The sequence below is a fragment of the Festucalex cinctus genome, chromosome 17, assembly GCF_051991245.1.
Source record: "Festucalex cinctus isolate MCC-2025b chromosome 17, RoL_Fcin_1.0, whole genome shotgun sequence".
In the NCBI taxonomy this organism is placed as follows: domain Eukaryota; kingdom Metazoa; phylum Chordata; class Actinopteri; order Syngnathiformes; family Syngnathidae; genus Festucalex; species Festucalex cinctus.
In genome coordinates this window covers 8,377,791-8,391,489 of record NC_135427.1, presented here as the reverse complement: position 1 = coordinate 8,391,489, position 13,699 = coordinate 8,377,791, and the positions used below count along the sequence as shown (strand labels likewise).

Below are 13,699 nucleotides of genomic sequence, written 5' to 3'. Positions count from 1 at the left end.
GCGAGTGAGTGGACTACAAAATCCCACGAGACATGTTATTGTAATTTTATTTCAATACAACCTAGAAAAAAAAATACACATAAGAACCAAGTCATGATGAGTTTGAGCATCAGCTCTCACATTTACTGTCTACAGGAGAAAACGTACACAAAAATTATATGGTTGATTGGAATTGAGATTTCCTTGCAGTTTTTTTTTTGTTGGTGTTTCTAGTTGTTGAACTTTCTGGACTGATGCTGAATATGAATGATATTGTCCTTTACCAAGCTACAAAGCATGGCCACATCCGAGCAAAAGCAACCTGAAATATTTCCTAACTAAATGATTGTAGACAACCATCATGAATATAAAGAAAAAAAAAAAAGTTTTTATTGAACACTTTTGGTGGTATTATGACACATTAGCATTTCCCCTGGTTTCATTTTTACAAAAAAAAAAAAAAAAAAATCCCATCCTTTAATATTGGTGCACATTTATTATGCTTTTAATGAATCATATTAAAAATATTTACATTCCCAGAAATCAAGGCAAAGCTAGATGGTGGATTTAACTCACTAGACAGCCTCGGATTGTTTTGGGAAAACCTTGCAAAAATAAAAAGTAAGAATTTAAGAAGAGGACCATTTTTTTCATGGAAATGTATATCTATAATGCAGATAGATTACAACAGTGAAAACTAGGCAAGGTAAAATAGGAAAATCTGAAATGCCAGATTCACTTTTTTTTTTTTTTTTTTTGTCCCTATGCAAACTTGTACAAGAATGACAGGAAGTGAAAACATGACAGGAAATGATTCACTTAAAGTTAGACTTAAGTACTATTGAGTCCCTGATAATTGGGCAATGTTGTATTATAATGGCTGTAATTCCTGGCAAATGTTATTCTTCATCAATTACATCTTAAGTGTTTCAAATCCAGTATGGAAGTGTATTAAGGCACAAAAAAAAAAAAAAAAAAAAAAGCCTACAAGCGTCCAAATAAGACCAACCTCACTTAATCTTCAACAGCAACGATGACAAAGATATAAAGACATTAAGAATAAAAAGTCAAGTGCCATCGGAATTCAATGTATGTAAAGTTGACATCATAAATTTTAATAAATCCCTTTTACTAATTTCAGAATATGTTGTAAATGGCTTCAAGTGTCCTACAGTTTGATTACCCTGCACCAAAGCTACACAATATAGCCAAATGAAAACAAACAATAAAAATAAGAACAACAACAACAAAAACTCATTTAATGTTTTTTCCTTCATCTTTGGCAGTAAGTGGTTCATATTTTGCACCGCTGACATGACAAATCTGTTCAACTAGGTCAATTTTGTACATAAATTGCATTTTTTTTTGTTATGAATCTGCTGGTAATACTTCTTGAGCTTGTTTATATCTATGGCATTTTTATCATTAATACGCATAATTAAAAAAAGAAATCTGATAATCAGCTGACTGCTGATCACGATGTCGTGATTTGTGATGATGGAATAATGGAGGCCACAGCCCACCAAAAAGAGGACAACATTGTGATTTGTCCACCAATAAAAGAAAGGGAATAATACTGACAAAAACTTTGTGAAAGGCACAAAAATGTCTTAGGTACTGCGATGTGGGCTGTGCACGACTGACATTTGAACAGGGGTGTATCGTTTTTAGAGCCACGGTACTATATTTATGTATGAATATATACAGTATGTATGCATATTAATGTGCAGTGTTATGTATACATGAACATTATCAGAGCTGGGCACTTCAGGTAATCGTCATTCCCCGTTGATGATGATGCCCCTCGTTGGGCGAGCGCACAATGAGGCAAAGCTTCGAAAAAATAACACGGACCGTAACATAGTACAACATCAAACCCCCCCCCCAATAATCTATACAATACGAAGTACAAAATAACCACCAATCAAAGTTAGTTAACAGTAATCAGGAGGGGGAAATGCTTGAATGCAAAATTAAAATGAATCAATTGAATAATTGATCCTAAAATGGTTCGATAGTGACCGCACTAATTATATACATGGAGTTCAACAATTTGCCTGTATAAATGAAAATCCATCTCCCAACAGATGATTGAAATATCCCCGTGATGGATGACCTTATATAACAGTATACGACGATATGTACCTTTCTGACGTGAATGTCGTCACTTCTATAATTCTAATTGATAAAGATTCCCATTTTAAAAGAAACAAACTGGGAAAAACAAACTCTTTTTGGTCAGCAGTTTGAATGAAGGTTCCAGTTTTCCTGGGCGGCGTTATCGCGTTCTTTTGCGTCCGTTCATATTCCAAAAATATGCTTCTTTGGTTAACTGAAGGCTCAAACTTGTGAGCATGAATGATCGTCTATGTGCCCTGTGGTTGCCATTCTCGGGTGTGCCCTCCATCTTGTGCAAAGTCAACTGCTAACATTTGCTTCATCCCACCTGTGACCCCTGTTTGCTTATATCTTTAAATGATTGTGTACTTCTAAATCTAATTTACAAAAACACTGACATATTTTCTGTTAGAAGGTGAATAGTTCCACCGTTTAAAGGGCAAGTCAACCCCTAAAATTGATTGATTTATTTTTTGTTAATATTGCATTTGCGGAATATGAGTCAAAAGCAGCAAAATCCAGCCGCGTTGATCCATTTCAGGGGGCGGCCATTTTGCCACTTGCTGTCGACGGAAGATGATAAACTGAAAAGTTCTCCAAAAGTTCCCAATATGTTACTCAGGTTACAACTTATCGCAGTGCAGCTTCAGACAACAGGTGAGCTGTGATTGGTCACTGCCCGAGCCCCGAGCAACTGTGATGTCATCTTCAGTCGACGGCAAGCGGCAAAATGGCCGCCCCCCTGAGATGGATTGCTTCTTAACTCCATCCATTTTCTTAACCGCTTGCTCCCCACAAGGGTCATGGGGGTGCTGGAGCCTATCCCAGCTGGCTTCGGGCAGTAGGCGGGGTTCACCCTGTGAACTGGTTGCCAGCCAATCACAGGGCACACAGAAACAACCACCCCCACTATCAAGCACACCTAAGGGACAATTGGGAGCGCCCAATTAACCTGCCATGCATGTCTTTGGAATGTGGGAGGAGACCGGAGTACCCGGAGAAGACCCACGCGGACACGAGGAGAACATGCAAACTCCACCCAGGAAGTACTGGGAGGCGGACGTGCTAACCACTCATTCATAACTCATATTCCACAAATGTAATATGAATCAGAATGTCATGTTTGGACTAGTTAGGTCACAAATTATTGCTAATAAATGTTTATGGTTGACTTCCACTTGAATCACACTATACTTGAGCTTTAAAACTGGTGTCAACCTGCTAAAGGCACATACTGTATGAATGGCTGTTTAAAGGCACCAATGCTATTCGTTAGCTTGAACAGCCCCGACATGTTGCTGTCAAGAGTTTGTCTCCCGCTAAGAACACCGAGGCAAGTTGGATTGTTTGTTGAATACCTGACCATGATCTTCCAGAAGTCCAGTCTGTGAAGATGCTCGTGCGGTCCTGCCGGAGTGAGTCAGCGGATGGGATTAAATGCTCCGTTCAGGACTGCTGACTGCTCCACTGGTTGGCCATGGGCCGACGCAGGAGCTCCTCCACGTGTCGAGCTACGTCCATGGTGTCCTCCAGGTCAAAGTCTCCCTCTGCATCCAACATGGCATCCCCCCTAGGAGGACAGCAGTAGAGGTCACGTTTAACTCATTCACTCGTCGCCATTTTCACATTTCGCAATCCCGTTCGCTCCCGGCTGTTTTCCTGGATTTTGACTGATTTTGTAAGGCCCACAGAATATTGTGTTCAGTGGCTATAACAACATGGAAGCTACCAAAAGAAAGATTAAAGTCTCTTCTTTCATCAGGAAAAAAAAAGTGTTTCTATCGGTTTCCGTTTTGCAGCAATTAGCATTAGAAGAGAGCTAAGTAATTGAGCTTTTATTCTAGATGGCGGTTGATCTCCTTTGCTCTGCTGCCACCTGCTGGCCGTTTGTGTAATAGCTACCATTTCTGCAACCGTTCTTTGCAGTTGAGAGGCTGCATCAAAGCCTTCTGTATGCTTTAGCATTAAAAAAAAAAAAAAAAAAACGTATAAATACGTCTTTGGGACACTTAGAACATAAAAAACGTATTTACACGTTATTGGGAGCAAATGAGTTAAGCTATTTTGCAATTGAATTGGTTGTATGTAGCAAAGGAACACGATTTCACATTCATTTTGCATTGACAAACCTGAAGGTCCAACAATCATCATCACCTGGTGACACAAATAATCTACTGTAGGTTTTCCTACGATCAGAATTATTGGGCCGATCATCAATCTGTGATAACCAGTTTGAAAAAAAAAAAAAAGATGGAGGAATATATCTACTGTATTTAAAAAAACCTGTTTAAAAACATGTTTACTCGACAGTTGACCGCCGCCATTTGCTGAGAATCGTGACTCGCAAAAACCCAAGTATAATTGACGTCAATTGAAATGCATATAATTAAATATAACATGTAACGTCTTTTTTTTCATGGAGCCGATCAATGACGTCATTGATCCATCGGGCAAATTAAGACATGACAGCCAATCACCAATTTTGCATAAAAATGCTAATTAATATTGTCCTGATCCAGCCAATCAGATTAGTGTAAAGTCTAATCCGACTGTGCACAATGAATAAAAATAAGAGTACACGCTTACATCGAAGGGTAGGCAGCAAAAGTGTTGTTGGGATTAACCACAGAGGGAGAAGCTGTCTGGTCCATGAATGTGGGAGTTGTTCCGCTGGGTTCAGGATTTGGGGTGGTGAATCTGTCAAAATGAAAGAGAAACTGTAATATGCAGGTAGTACAATACTTGGCATTAATTTAGGCATTCAATAAGATAACTCACTCTGGCACAACTTGTTTGATCTGTGGCTTTACGTAGCCATCCACTGCTTTTGCTGCAAGGTGGACAAAATTCATTTATAAATTAATACGCATTTCGGATTGTTTCTTTTACTCCAATTTCAATCAATTCCGTATTTCTGATTTTGCCAAGTAGACATGCTTTTTGCAGAAATGTGTTTAACTCATTCAAACCCCAGAAAACATAAACATACGGGTTTTAATACTTTGCCCTGCACTCCCAAAAACATATTTATACATTTGTTTTGTTTTGTTTTTTTATGATAGAGCATACAGAAGGCTTTGATACGGCTTCTGACATGAAGCGGTCGCTTAAAGCAATTGGTAGTTACTACAAAAAATGGCCAAATGTTGCAACAAGCTCTTTTTCCTCAGTGTTTTCAACAGGTTTGTGAATAATCATGAAACTTAGCTTCATTCTAATTCTTGCAAAACGGAAACCGATACAAATTTCCTTTTTTTTTTTTTCCTGATGAAAGAAGAGACTCTAATCTTTCTTTTGGTCGGTTCCATATTTTTATAGCAATAGAACAGAAAATTCTGTGGACCTTGCAAAATCCAGCAAAACGTGGTTGCTTCAGTGAAAATGGTCGAGAGTGAATGAGTTAAATGCCAACAGTCTTGACGAACATGTAGAAAGTCTTCAGCGCTGATACATACAGAGTGGTGGCGTGTAGTATTTGGCAAAGACCTCATCTTTGGATCGGTCGGGATAGAGAAACAGAAGATGGTTGAGATCACTGATACGGTCGGCCAAGGAGCGAATGGAGAAATCCTTGGAGGTATAAGGCAACAGATTCCACACCAGCCTCTCACCTGCTCAACAACGTACAACACTTGTCAAACTTGCCACAAATGAATCAAAACAAATCTGGACTATAAACTTGTTCAACATTTGAAACAACACTCAAATTTGACATTTTCTGGGCTAATAATGATTGAACAATTTAAGTGTGTAGCACTCAAAATATTGAATATTAAATATTAAGTCAATTCATCGTATTTATGAAACTCGTACTGGCCTGCTTGGGCCACCGTCAGTGAACTTTTGTAACGTCGAAGCCTGGCAAAAGGCTTTTGAATGTGCGCTAGATTGGACACCTGCTTTGTTGGGGTTCTCTGCAACCCAGGCGATGGTGATGCCACCAATTTCAGAGTCACTGAATCGAAGAAGGAACGTCCCGTTGGGTTTGGACATCAGCATATCCTGTGCCTGCTGCTTGTTGACAAAACCCAGAATGGCCCTGCAATAATTCAGAATTATATGTTATGTGCATTTTTATGATGTCATGTTGTAAGTTAGTGCAAACAATCCAGGTGTTTAAAGTTAAGGGGAACATGCTGATTATATATATTGTTTATATTATACATATTTCTAAACCAGAAGAAGACTCGCGTTATTATTTCTTGCACAACATTCTTTTAGCGAATAAACGGCTAATCACCATCATCGTTTCTGCCATAAAGATTCCTAAAAGGTTATTCGGGCTAATCAGAAACCCAAAGACTGCAGGCGGTTACAACCAAGACAGCAAAACATGATATCCATCTTAATTCGAAGATTACTCGACAGTGGATTACTTACAATTGTAGAGATTACTTACAGTTTTAAATCGATTTGTGAAAACTGATGAAACTTTGCTCTTTTCTAATGCTAATTTCTGCAAAACGGAAACAGATAGAAACATACTTTTTTTTTCCTGATGAAAGAAGAGACTTTAATCTTTCTTTTGATAGATTCCATGTTTTTATAGCAATAGAACACAATATTCTGTGGGCCTTGCAAAATCAGTCCAAATCCAGTAAAACGGCCGGGAGCGAATGGGATTGCGAAATGTGAAAATGGCGGCGAGCGAATGAGTTAAGCAAGCGTGGGTCTCCCTTTAAGTCCATGTTATCATGACTGTGGAATACGGGAAGCTTTAACCCTTAAGAGTCAGTCAGAACCTTCTTGAAACGAAGAACATTATTTTAAGTGTTAAGAGTTCTGTGGGGAATGAAATATGGAAAGTTCATCCCTAAAGACAACATGAAGCCTGCCTACTTAAAAAACAAGCAAAATAAATAAATAAAAAAATCAAATCCATTCATTACCCATCATTCCAGTGAGGCTTGAGATGTTTCTTCATAAGTTCCATGACTCCATCAAACCACTGCCAAAAGGTGAAATTGCGTCCGGGTAGGCTCTCCTGTTCACAAGGATTCAGTTGAGAGTTTCTTTGCAGTGGTGAAATGGGAACGCATTTTTTTCAGTAGCGCTGATTTTTCTTATATTACTAACGAGCGAGAGATTTACTGATGCAGCGATGAGATGCTGGCCTCACCCTGTTAAACTGGGCCCAAGATATGGTCATGTTGCGGTACTCGTCCGGGTTGTTGCTTGTGCTCGTGAAAGCTTTCTGGGCCAGGAAGACCAGGTTATTCTCAGACAGGCCGCGGCCACTGTGCATCTCTGCCTTGTATTTCATATCAAGGGCTTCACAGAGCTGCGTCCACAGTACCTTGTCTGGCACAATGAATGGAACCCGGCCCTGAAGAAGAGAACAAAACGAAAGGCCATATTTATTAGAGGGAAGCGTATGCACATTATGATCCTGGCGTAGGAATGTTCGACTGTGTTGCTGATATATTTCAGAGATTTCCCCATGCAAGCACAATTGCGCAAAGGGCTCCACAGCAGTGATACTGACAACGGAAAGTCCTCGCCCATGTGCATTTGAGTCATATACAAGTAGAATACCAAAGCCGTCTTACCAAAAGGTTTGTATCCATGTATGTTGGAAGTGCTTACAAAAAAAATGAATACTGTAACATAAAATAAAGGAAAAATACAATAAATAAATAATCATAATAATAATAAAGTATGTGAGTGAAAGCCAAACCCTTTGGAGGCCAATACAACTAACCACATCGAGAAGGAAATGTACTACTACAGAACTGGAAGTTAAGCAATAATCTTCATTTCTAGGAAAAAAATAATAATAATGGAAGTGGAATGAGACCGCATAGTTGAACTCACTGGTTCAGCGAAGGCATTGTCCCAAAGTACTGTTGCTGTGGCATTGTTGTCCTGACTACCATGGACTATCACGACTACGGGTAGTGATAACGTCTGCGGGTTAAAGCAAAAGAAAAAAAATGACACAAAGATTACAGCGAGCAAAAACTCCAAATTTACCATCTCAAAAAATTACATAACAAACAACATGATTTGCAGTATGGCAATTAGATAGATGTGTTGAATGAAATACACTTTTTGCGTCATCCACGAGACATATTTAGCATCACTAAACTCGAGTTAAATGGAATGAATGAAAGGATGAATGAATGTTCCCTTACTTTAACATGGAAGACGAGTTCATTGCCTCCAATGCTGAACTGTGATTCGAACAGAACTGTGAACTTTTCCTCGGTCACCGACTCGGCACCTCGACGGTCCGAGCGCTTGATTCGCTTCAGAGACTAAAGCACACAAAAATAGATTGATAAATATTACACTTCTTACGACAACATAAATCAGTGTTTCACTAATTTGTATTGCAAAATAAATCATGACCCTTTTTTTTTTTTTTCCAGCACTGCCCGATATTGGAAAATCATGCGATATGCAATATAGTTCGATATGGCATTTTTATTATCTAATAAAAGAATGACATTTTTTTTTTCACGTGGCAAAATAAGCAAGCTCAATGTATTTTTACTTCATTTATTGTAATTACCCTAGTTAATTTTCAACCATTTAAGTTTCTGTCTAAATGATCAAATTCAGATAAAAGCATAAAATTCCACGTGAAACGTATTGCATGTTTATATATGCATATAGCATGGGCCAATATCATGATGTTGATCTTTTTTTTTTTATATATTGTGCAGCCCTATTTGGTCGGCAAAATTCATTCTAAATGATCAGAAAATCATAGAATGAGTCAAAAACTGCCAAAACGTTTTGACCATGTATGCATGAAAGCATTGTTATAAAAAATGTCAAGTTACAAGTACTGAATGTTCTTAACTAAAGCATTGTATTATTTACATTTCATGAAAAAACATGACAGGTGTTGAAACTGTAATCCTACCATGTTTCTGAAGTGTGCACTCAGAGTGCCGGTGGCCTGCTGATACTCCATCACACAGTTGTTGTTCAGGATTTCACCGCTGCTTTCACTACCAAATGGGATGAAATCAAGTTGAGTGAAGAAAGAAGACGTCTCGAACAAAACAGGTCTGTAAATGACATGTAGCCTAAGAAAACACATTTCACTGCTAATTCTGAATGTAAAAAAAAAAAAAAAAATTAAATACATGATTTAACACAGATTATTATACAGAATTTACACTTTAGAAATGCAACAATATTAACTTGTTCACTCCCACACATTTTCATGAAAAAAAAAATGAAAAAAAAAGTATATTTTTATCTGTTTTTACATTTTTTGCAGCAATTAGCATTAGAATTAGCTACGTTTCAACATTATTCACAAACTTGTTGAAAATACTGGGGAAAAAAGAGCTTGTTGCAACATGGCCGTGGCTGATCTCTTATACTTTGCTGCCACCTACTGGCCATTTCTTTACTTTTTTTTTTTTGTTACTTTTTTTTTTTGTATAACTACCATTGCTTTAAGCGACCTCTTCAGGTCAGAAACTGCATCAAAGCCTTCATAATGCTCTAGCATACAAAAACCTAAAAAAAAACAAAAAAAACCCGTCTAAATACGTTTTTGGGAGTGAATGAGTTAAAGTCTGCATTCTGTAGTTTTTCCTCACCTGTGTGTGCTTTCATTTTTGAGTAGCGCTTTGGCCTGTTGCTCACTCACGATGACAGCCTTGACTTGCGGTGGGTTCATGTGGACGTTGAGCTTTCCGCCCACCAGAAGTCGCACCGTGGCAGCAAACTTGGTGTGGGTTCTCAACACCTGGGGAGGTTGCTTTTCAATGATGAAGGTGCTAAACGAGAGGGGCGACATATTAACATTAGTTAGGTGAATTATTTCAAAGAAACGAGGCCGTAGCCATCCGGATGATTGTATGATTTGGGTTAGCGCCACTGCCATAGCGGCGGACCTTTAAAAAAAAAAATCAAATTCAAACCACTGCTTCTGTGTACCAGTCTTCAAAGCAGCTCAAAAAGGGATTATGTGTGATTTTTCACCTCGTCACCAATGCCGAGATGATATCAGTGATGTCCGCGTTGAGTTTGTTCAGTAGATCTTCCATGGGGCCGGGCAGAGGAAGCTGCTGAGTAAGATGTTCACAACGTCGAATCTGTTGTCGATTTGTCCAGATCAGATCGGCCAGTTTTTCACACCTACAAACAAGCGGGCACATTCATAAGAAGTTACATCAACATATGGAAGTGAGGATGAAGAAAATAACTCAATTTCTTTTCTGTTGCCAGTCAAAAGTAACCAAAAGGAACCCTGAACACAGACCAGGACTGGAGAATGTCGAGTCCTCCCTCGTGAGGGCCGCCATTTCCAGCTAACTGCTGCCTCCTCTTCCACTGGATGAGTTCCTCGTCTAGGATTAAAGTCTGCTGTTTCCTTAGAAGGGTTAAGGTCTTTTGGTGTTGCTCTGACAGGTCCTGCAAACACAACGTGAGCCACACACTGAGAACGCGAGTGTTAACTCATTCACTGCCATTGACGGAAAAAGACGTCAAATGATGCTTTTTTTTTTTTTTCTTTTTTTTTGCTGGGCTGGCGGTGAATGTGTTAAACAACACTTGTACACCAACGGCAATAAAAAGACGATGCAAAGGATGTGTTGAGGAATTTTCCTAATAATGGAACTCAAAATGTTGCTCTCTCTCTTCCAGACCAAGTCCCCTTTGTCAGCTTGATAAGTAGGGATGTAACGATATCCAAACATCACGATACGATATTATCACGATATTGTGGGGGGCGTTGGCGATAATTAAAAAAAGATCCCAATATTGTTTAAAAAAAAAAAAAAAAAAAAAAAAAAAAAAGAGAGCTCAGACTAAAAAAAAAAAAAAAAGCACAATATTGTGCTTTTGTGCATAACAGCAATGCGTATAATAATGCGTATGAAGATTCATACAAGCCTGTATTTCTGCAATGTGCTGGCCTCTCTGGCCAGCCAGGCCTCCACGGTGGCCCTCTTGCTTTGCAGCGTGGTTTCCCGTTGGGTGCGCTCAGCGAGCGGCACGGAGCTCAGACTGCTCAGCTGGGCTGACCAAGATGGAAGCAAGATTACAACCAAGACACAAAAACTAACTTCACAAGGTGGGAATGTTTGTTTAAGAATGCTTCCAAAGACTTGATTTTGTTTCTGAAGGGTCAAATGATTCGGCTGCATTGAGCAAAGGTAAAGATTAAAAAGACTGCTGCAAGTTGCAACTATTAATATTGGTTTAAGGACTCTATCGTTATCTGTTAAGAAGAAATGTTGGAAAAAATGTTCAGACACTTTATGACTATCAAAAATAAAACTGTAAAAATGGACCATTTTCACAAGTCAAGTAAAGAATGTTTTAACACAATTAGAGCTGCCAAAATTAATCGATAAGTAATCGATTATCCAATTAATCAACTAAATGCATTACCCAGTAATCAGGAGGTCGTGGGTTCGAATCCCACCTCTGACTGTACATTGCAAATGTATCCATGGCAATTATGCGAAGCGGTTGCATATGCGCTCGCTTGGAAAATATTTTATTAACATTCAGCTTTCAGCATTCCCATGGAATTTCTGCAGAAATTTCACTTTGTCTGGTTATAAAATAAGATATTTGCAAACACCTGATTTACTTTGGAAAACAATAACTGCACTGGTAGCACAGTACAACATCAAACCATTTCTTTTTTTTTAATCACTATATGAATACGAAGTACAAAATAAACACCAATCAATGGTTAATAAACTGTAATCAAGGGGGAAAAATGCTTTTGTTATACACTTTAATGCAAAATTAAAATGAATCCGATTAGTTGATTGAATGGTCGACAGATTGATCGATTCTAAAAATATATTGACAAAAATATAGACTAATTTGCAGCAAAGGAGTGCATACCCTGGAGGCGCAAGTTCTCCTGGTACTGGATGATGAAATACTCCTGGCTGTGCTGCAGCTTCCTCAGTTCATTCTCCGTTTCCTGTGTGGCTAGTCGGAGCTCCTCGAAGGCCTGATTGATCTGTTGATGGCGCTGGGAGAGGCTGTCTATGGCTTGCCCCCCACTCACACAATTTGCCTGACCAGAAAAAAAAAAAAGTGCAATTATCAAATGGGGAGCCGTCCGGTTCACGATTGGCTTCTGCGCTTACATTTGAAGCTTCTTGAACCAATCGCTGCTCGGAGCACAAGATGTGTTTGATGCAGCGCACCAGCTCCAAAGGACAGCGGTCATATGTGCTCTGCAGTGACATTTAAACAAACAGAGATTTTTTTTTTTTATATATATAACTATCAAACATAACAAAATAGTGTTAGTAGAGAAACTCTTGAAAAGGTGTTTGGTTTATCCCATTACTGGTGAGCTGATCAGTTTTGCTAGTTTACCTTGAGCTGGTTTGCATAGTGTCCCAGCTTGATTTTCAGAAGAAAGCCATCCTCCCCGCCCTGAAGCTGAGCTTTCCTCTGAAGCTCTGCCACCAGGTTGTCCAGCAGACGCTTGGCTTTGGCTTCCTCTGCTGGGTTGCCCAACTCCACTGTATCCCTTCGAAGGCACATCATTTTTGATGGGGATTTTAGCAAACAGCAGACTAACACAAATCTCACATTATTTCCCACCTTTAAATAAGTTTCTTCTTTTTTTTATGAATATAGCTAAGGCGGCATGTTGTTTTTTTGGGGGGGTTATTGCAATTCAAATTACCAGAGTTGGCTCTCAATCCACTGGGCCAAGTAGTGGCGCACTTCGATGGGAAAGTGCTGGCCATACAGTGCCTGCATCTGGTGTAAGGCATCGCCCTGCAGCTGCTGGGCTTGGATCCACATTGCCATGGTGCTCCTGTGGAAGTGGAGGAGTGAAAAGGAAAATGTTGAGGGGGCGTGGTTGGGAAAAAAAAAGCAAGCACCGAGACGATTTGATTTGCGTCTGAAACTTGGGCTGCAATGATGATGTGACAACAGACAAAAGCATAATTCATTTCAACCATGCTGTTTATTAAACATCTTGCTGTATTACTTACTTAGCAAAGCAATAGCATTAGTTTCTATTTGACTGGACAACTCGGATTTAAAACAGCAGATTGTTATTGGTCTGCTTCCTACAAGTTAAAGGGACGTTTTAGCTTGCTAACGATTTTTGTTAATGCACACTCATGAGACTGCCACGCTGTCACGCAGATGACATTCAAATGAATACGTTTCATTAAATATATAGAGATAGTTGAACTGATATACTTATTTACATTAGTAAGTGGCTGGATTCGGAGTTTCTTTTGTTTTCAACTTGACTGGGACTTCAAAACGTGAGCTGTGCTAGCTAGCGAAAGTATGCTATCATCTTCGCTAGCATCGTAGACTTCAATCATAAAGTTGTCAAGTTACAACATACGATTCAAAATTCAACTCCTCCACGCCACATGACACTTGTATGGTTGCGAAAAAAACAACAACTCACCTTTTAAAAGGCTGTAGAACAGCTCAGAGAAACACCATATAAAAGTAGCGGAGGGACAAGACGTAAACACAACTTTTAACGTCACAGTTGTTGACGTTCGCTGCATTCTGCTATACCAGCTGTTGCTGGAAGTATGAGTCAAATATCAATTTTAGGGACCGCTTCCGTTTCTACCTTTCAAAATAAAACAAACCACCACTTTATTGTCTTCAGCAAGAT

The 13,699-nt window shown here is 39.1% G+C and overlaps 1 protein-coding gene across 2 annotated transcripts; it reads right to left on the bottom strand.

Annotated features, from left to right (window-relative positions):
* Nucleotides 1-33: 33 nt before the first annotated feature.
* LOC144004500 (signal transducer and activator of transcription 5B-like) lies at nucleotides 34-13,623 on the bottom strand. 2 transcript variants are annotated; one of them, XM_077501681.1, is made up of 20 exons: nucleotides 13,481-13,623; nucleotides 12,731-12,865; nucleotides 12,415-12,571; nucleotides 12,180-12,269; nucleotides 11,929-12,106; nucleotides 10,956-11,086; nucleotides 10,325-10,476; nucleotides 10,045-10,200; nucleotides 9,660-9,839; nucleotides 8,969-9,056; nucleotides 8,232-8,354; nucleotides 7,912-8,004; nucleotides 7,394-7,423; nucleotides 7,217-7,291; nucleotides 6,987-7,081; nucleotides 5,994-6,136; nucleotides 5,553-5,708; nucleotides 4,876-4,927; nucleotides 4,684-4,794; nucleotides 34-3,667 (listed from the first exon to the last, which is right to left on the bottom strand). In XM_077501681.1, exons 2-20 carry the CDS (start codon nucleotides 12,856-12,858, stop codon nucleotides 3,544-3,546), a joined length of 2,262 nt encoding a protein of 753 aa, XP_077357807.1. In that variant the 5' UTR covers nucleotides 12,859-12,865; nucleotides 13,481-13,623; the 3' UTR covers nucleotides 34-3,543. The 2 variants fall into 2 exon arrangements, with proteins under 2 accessions (XP_077357807.1, XP_077357806.1); XM_077501680.1 differs by having other exon boundaries at nucleotides 7,217-7,423.
* Nucleotides 13,624-13,699: the final 76 nt, after the last annotated feature.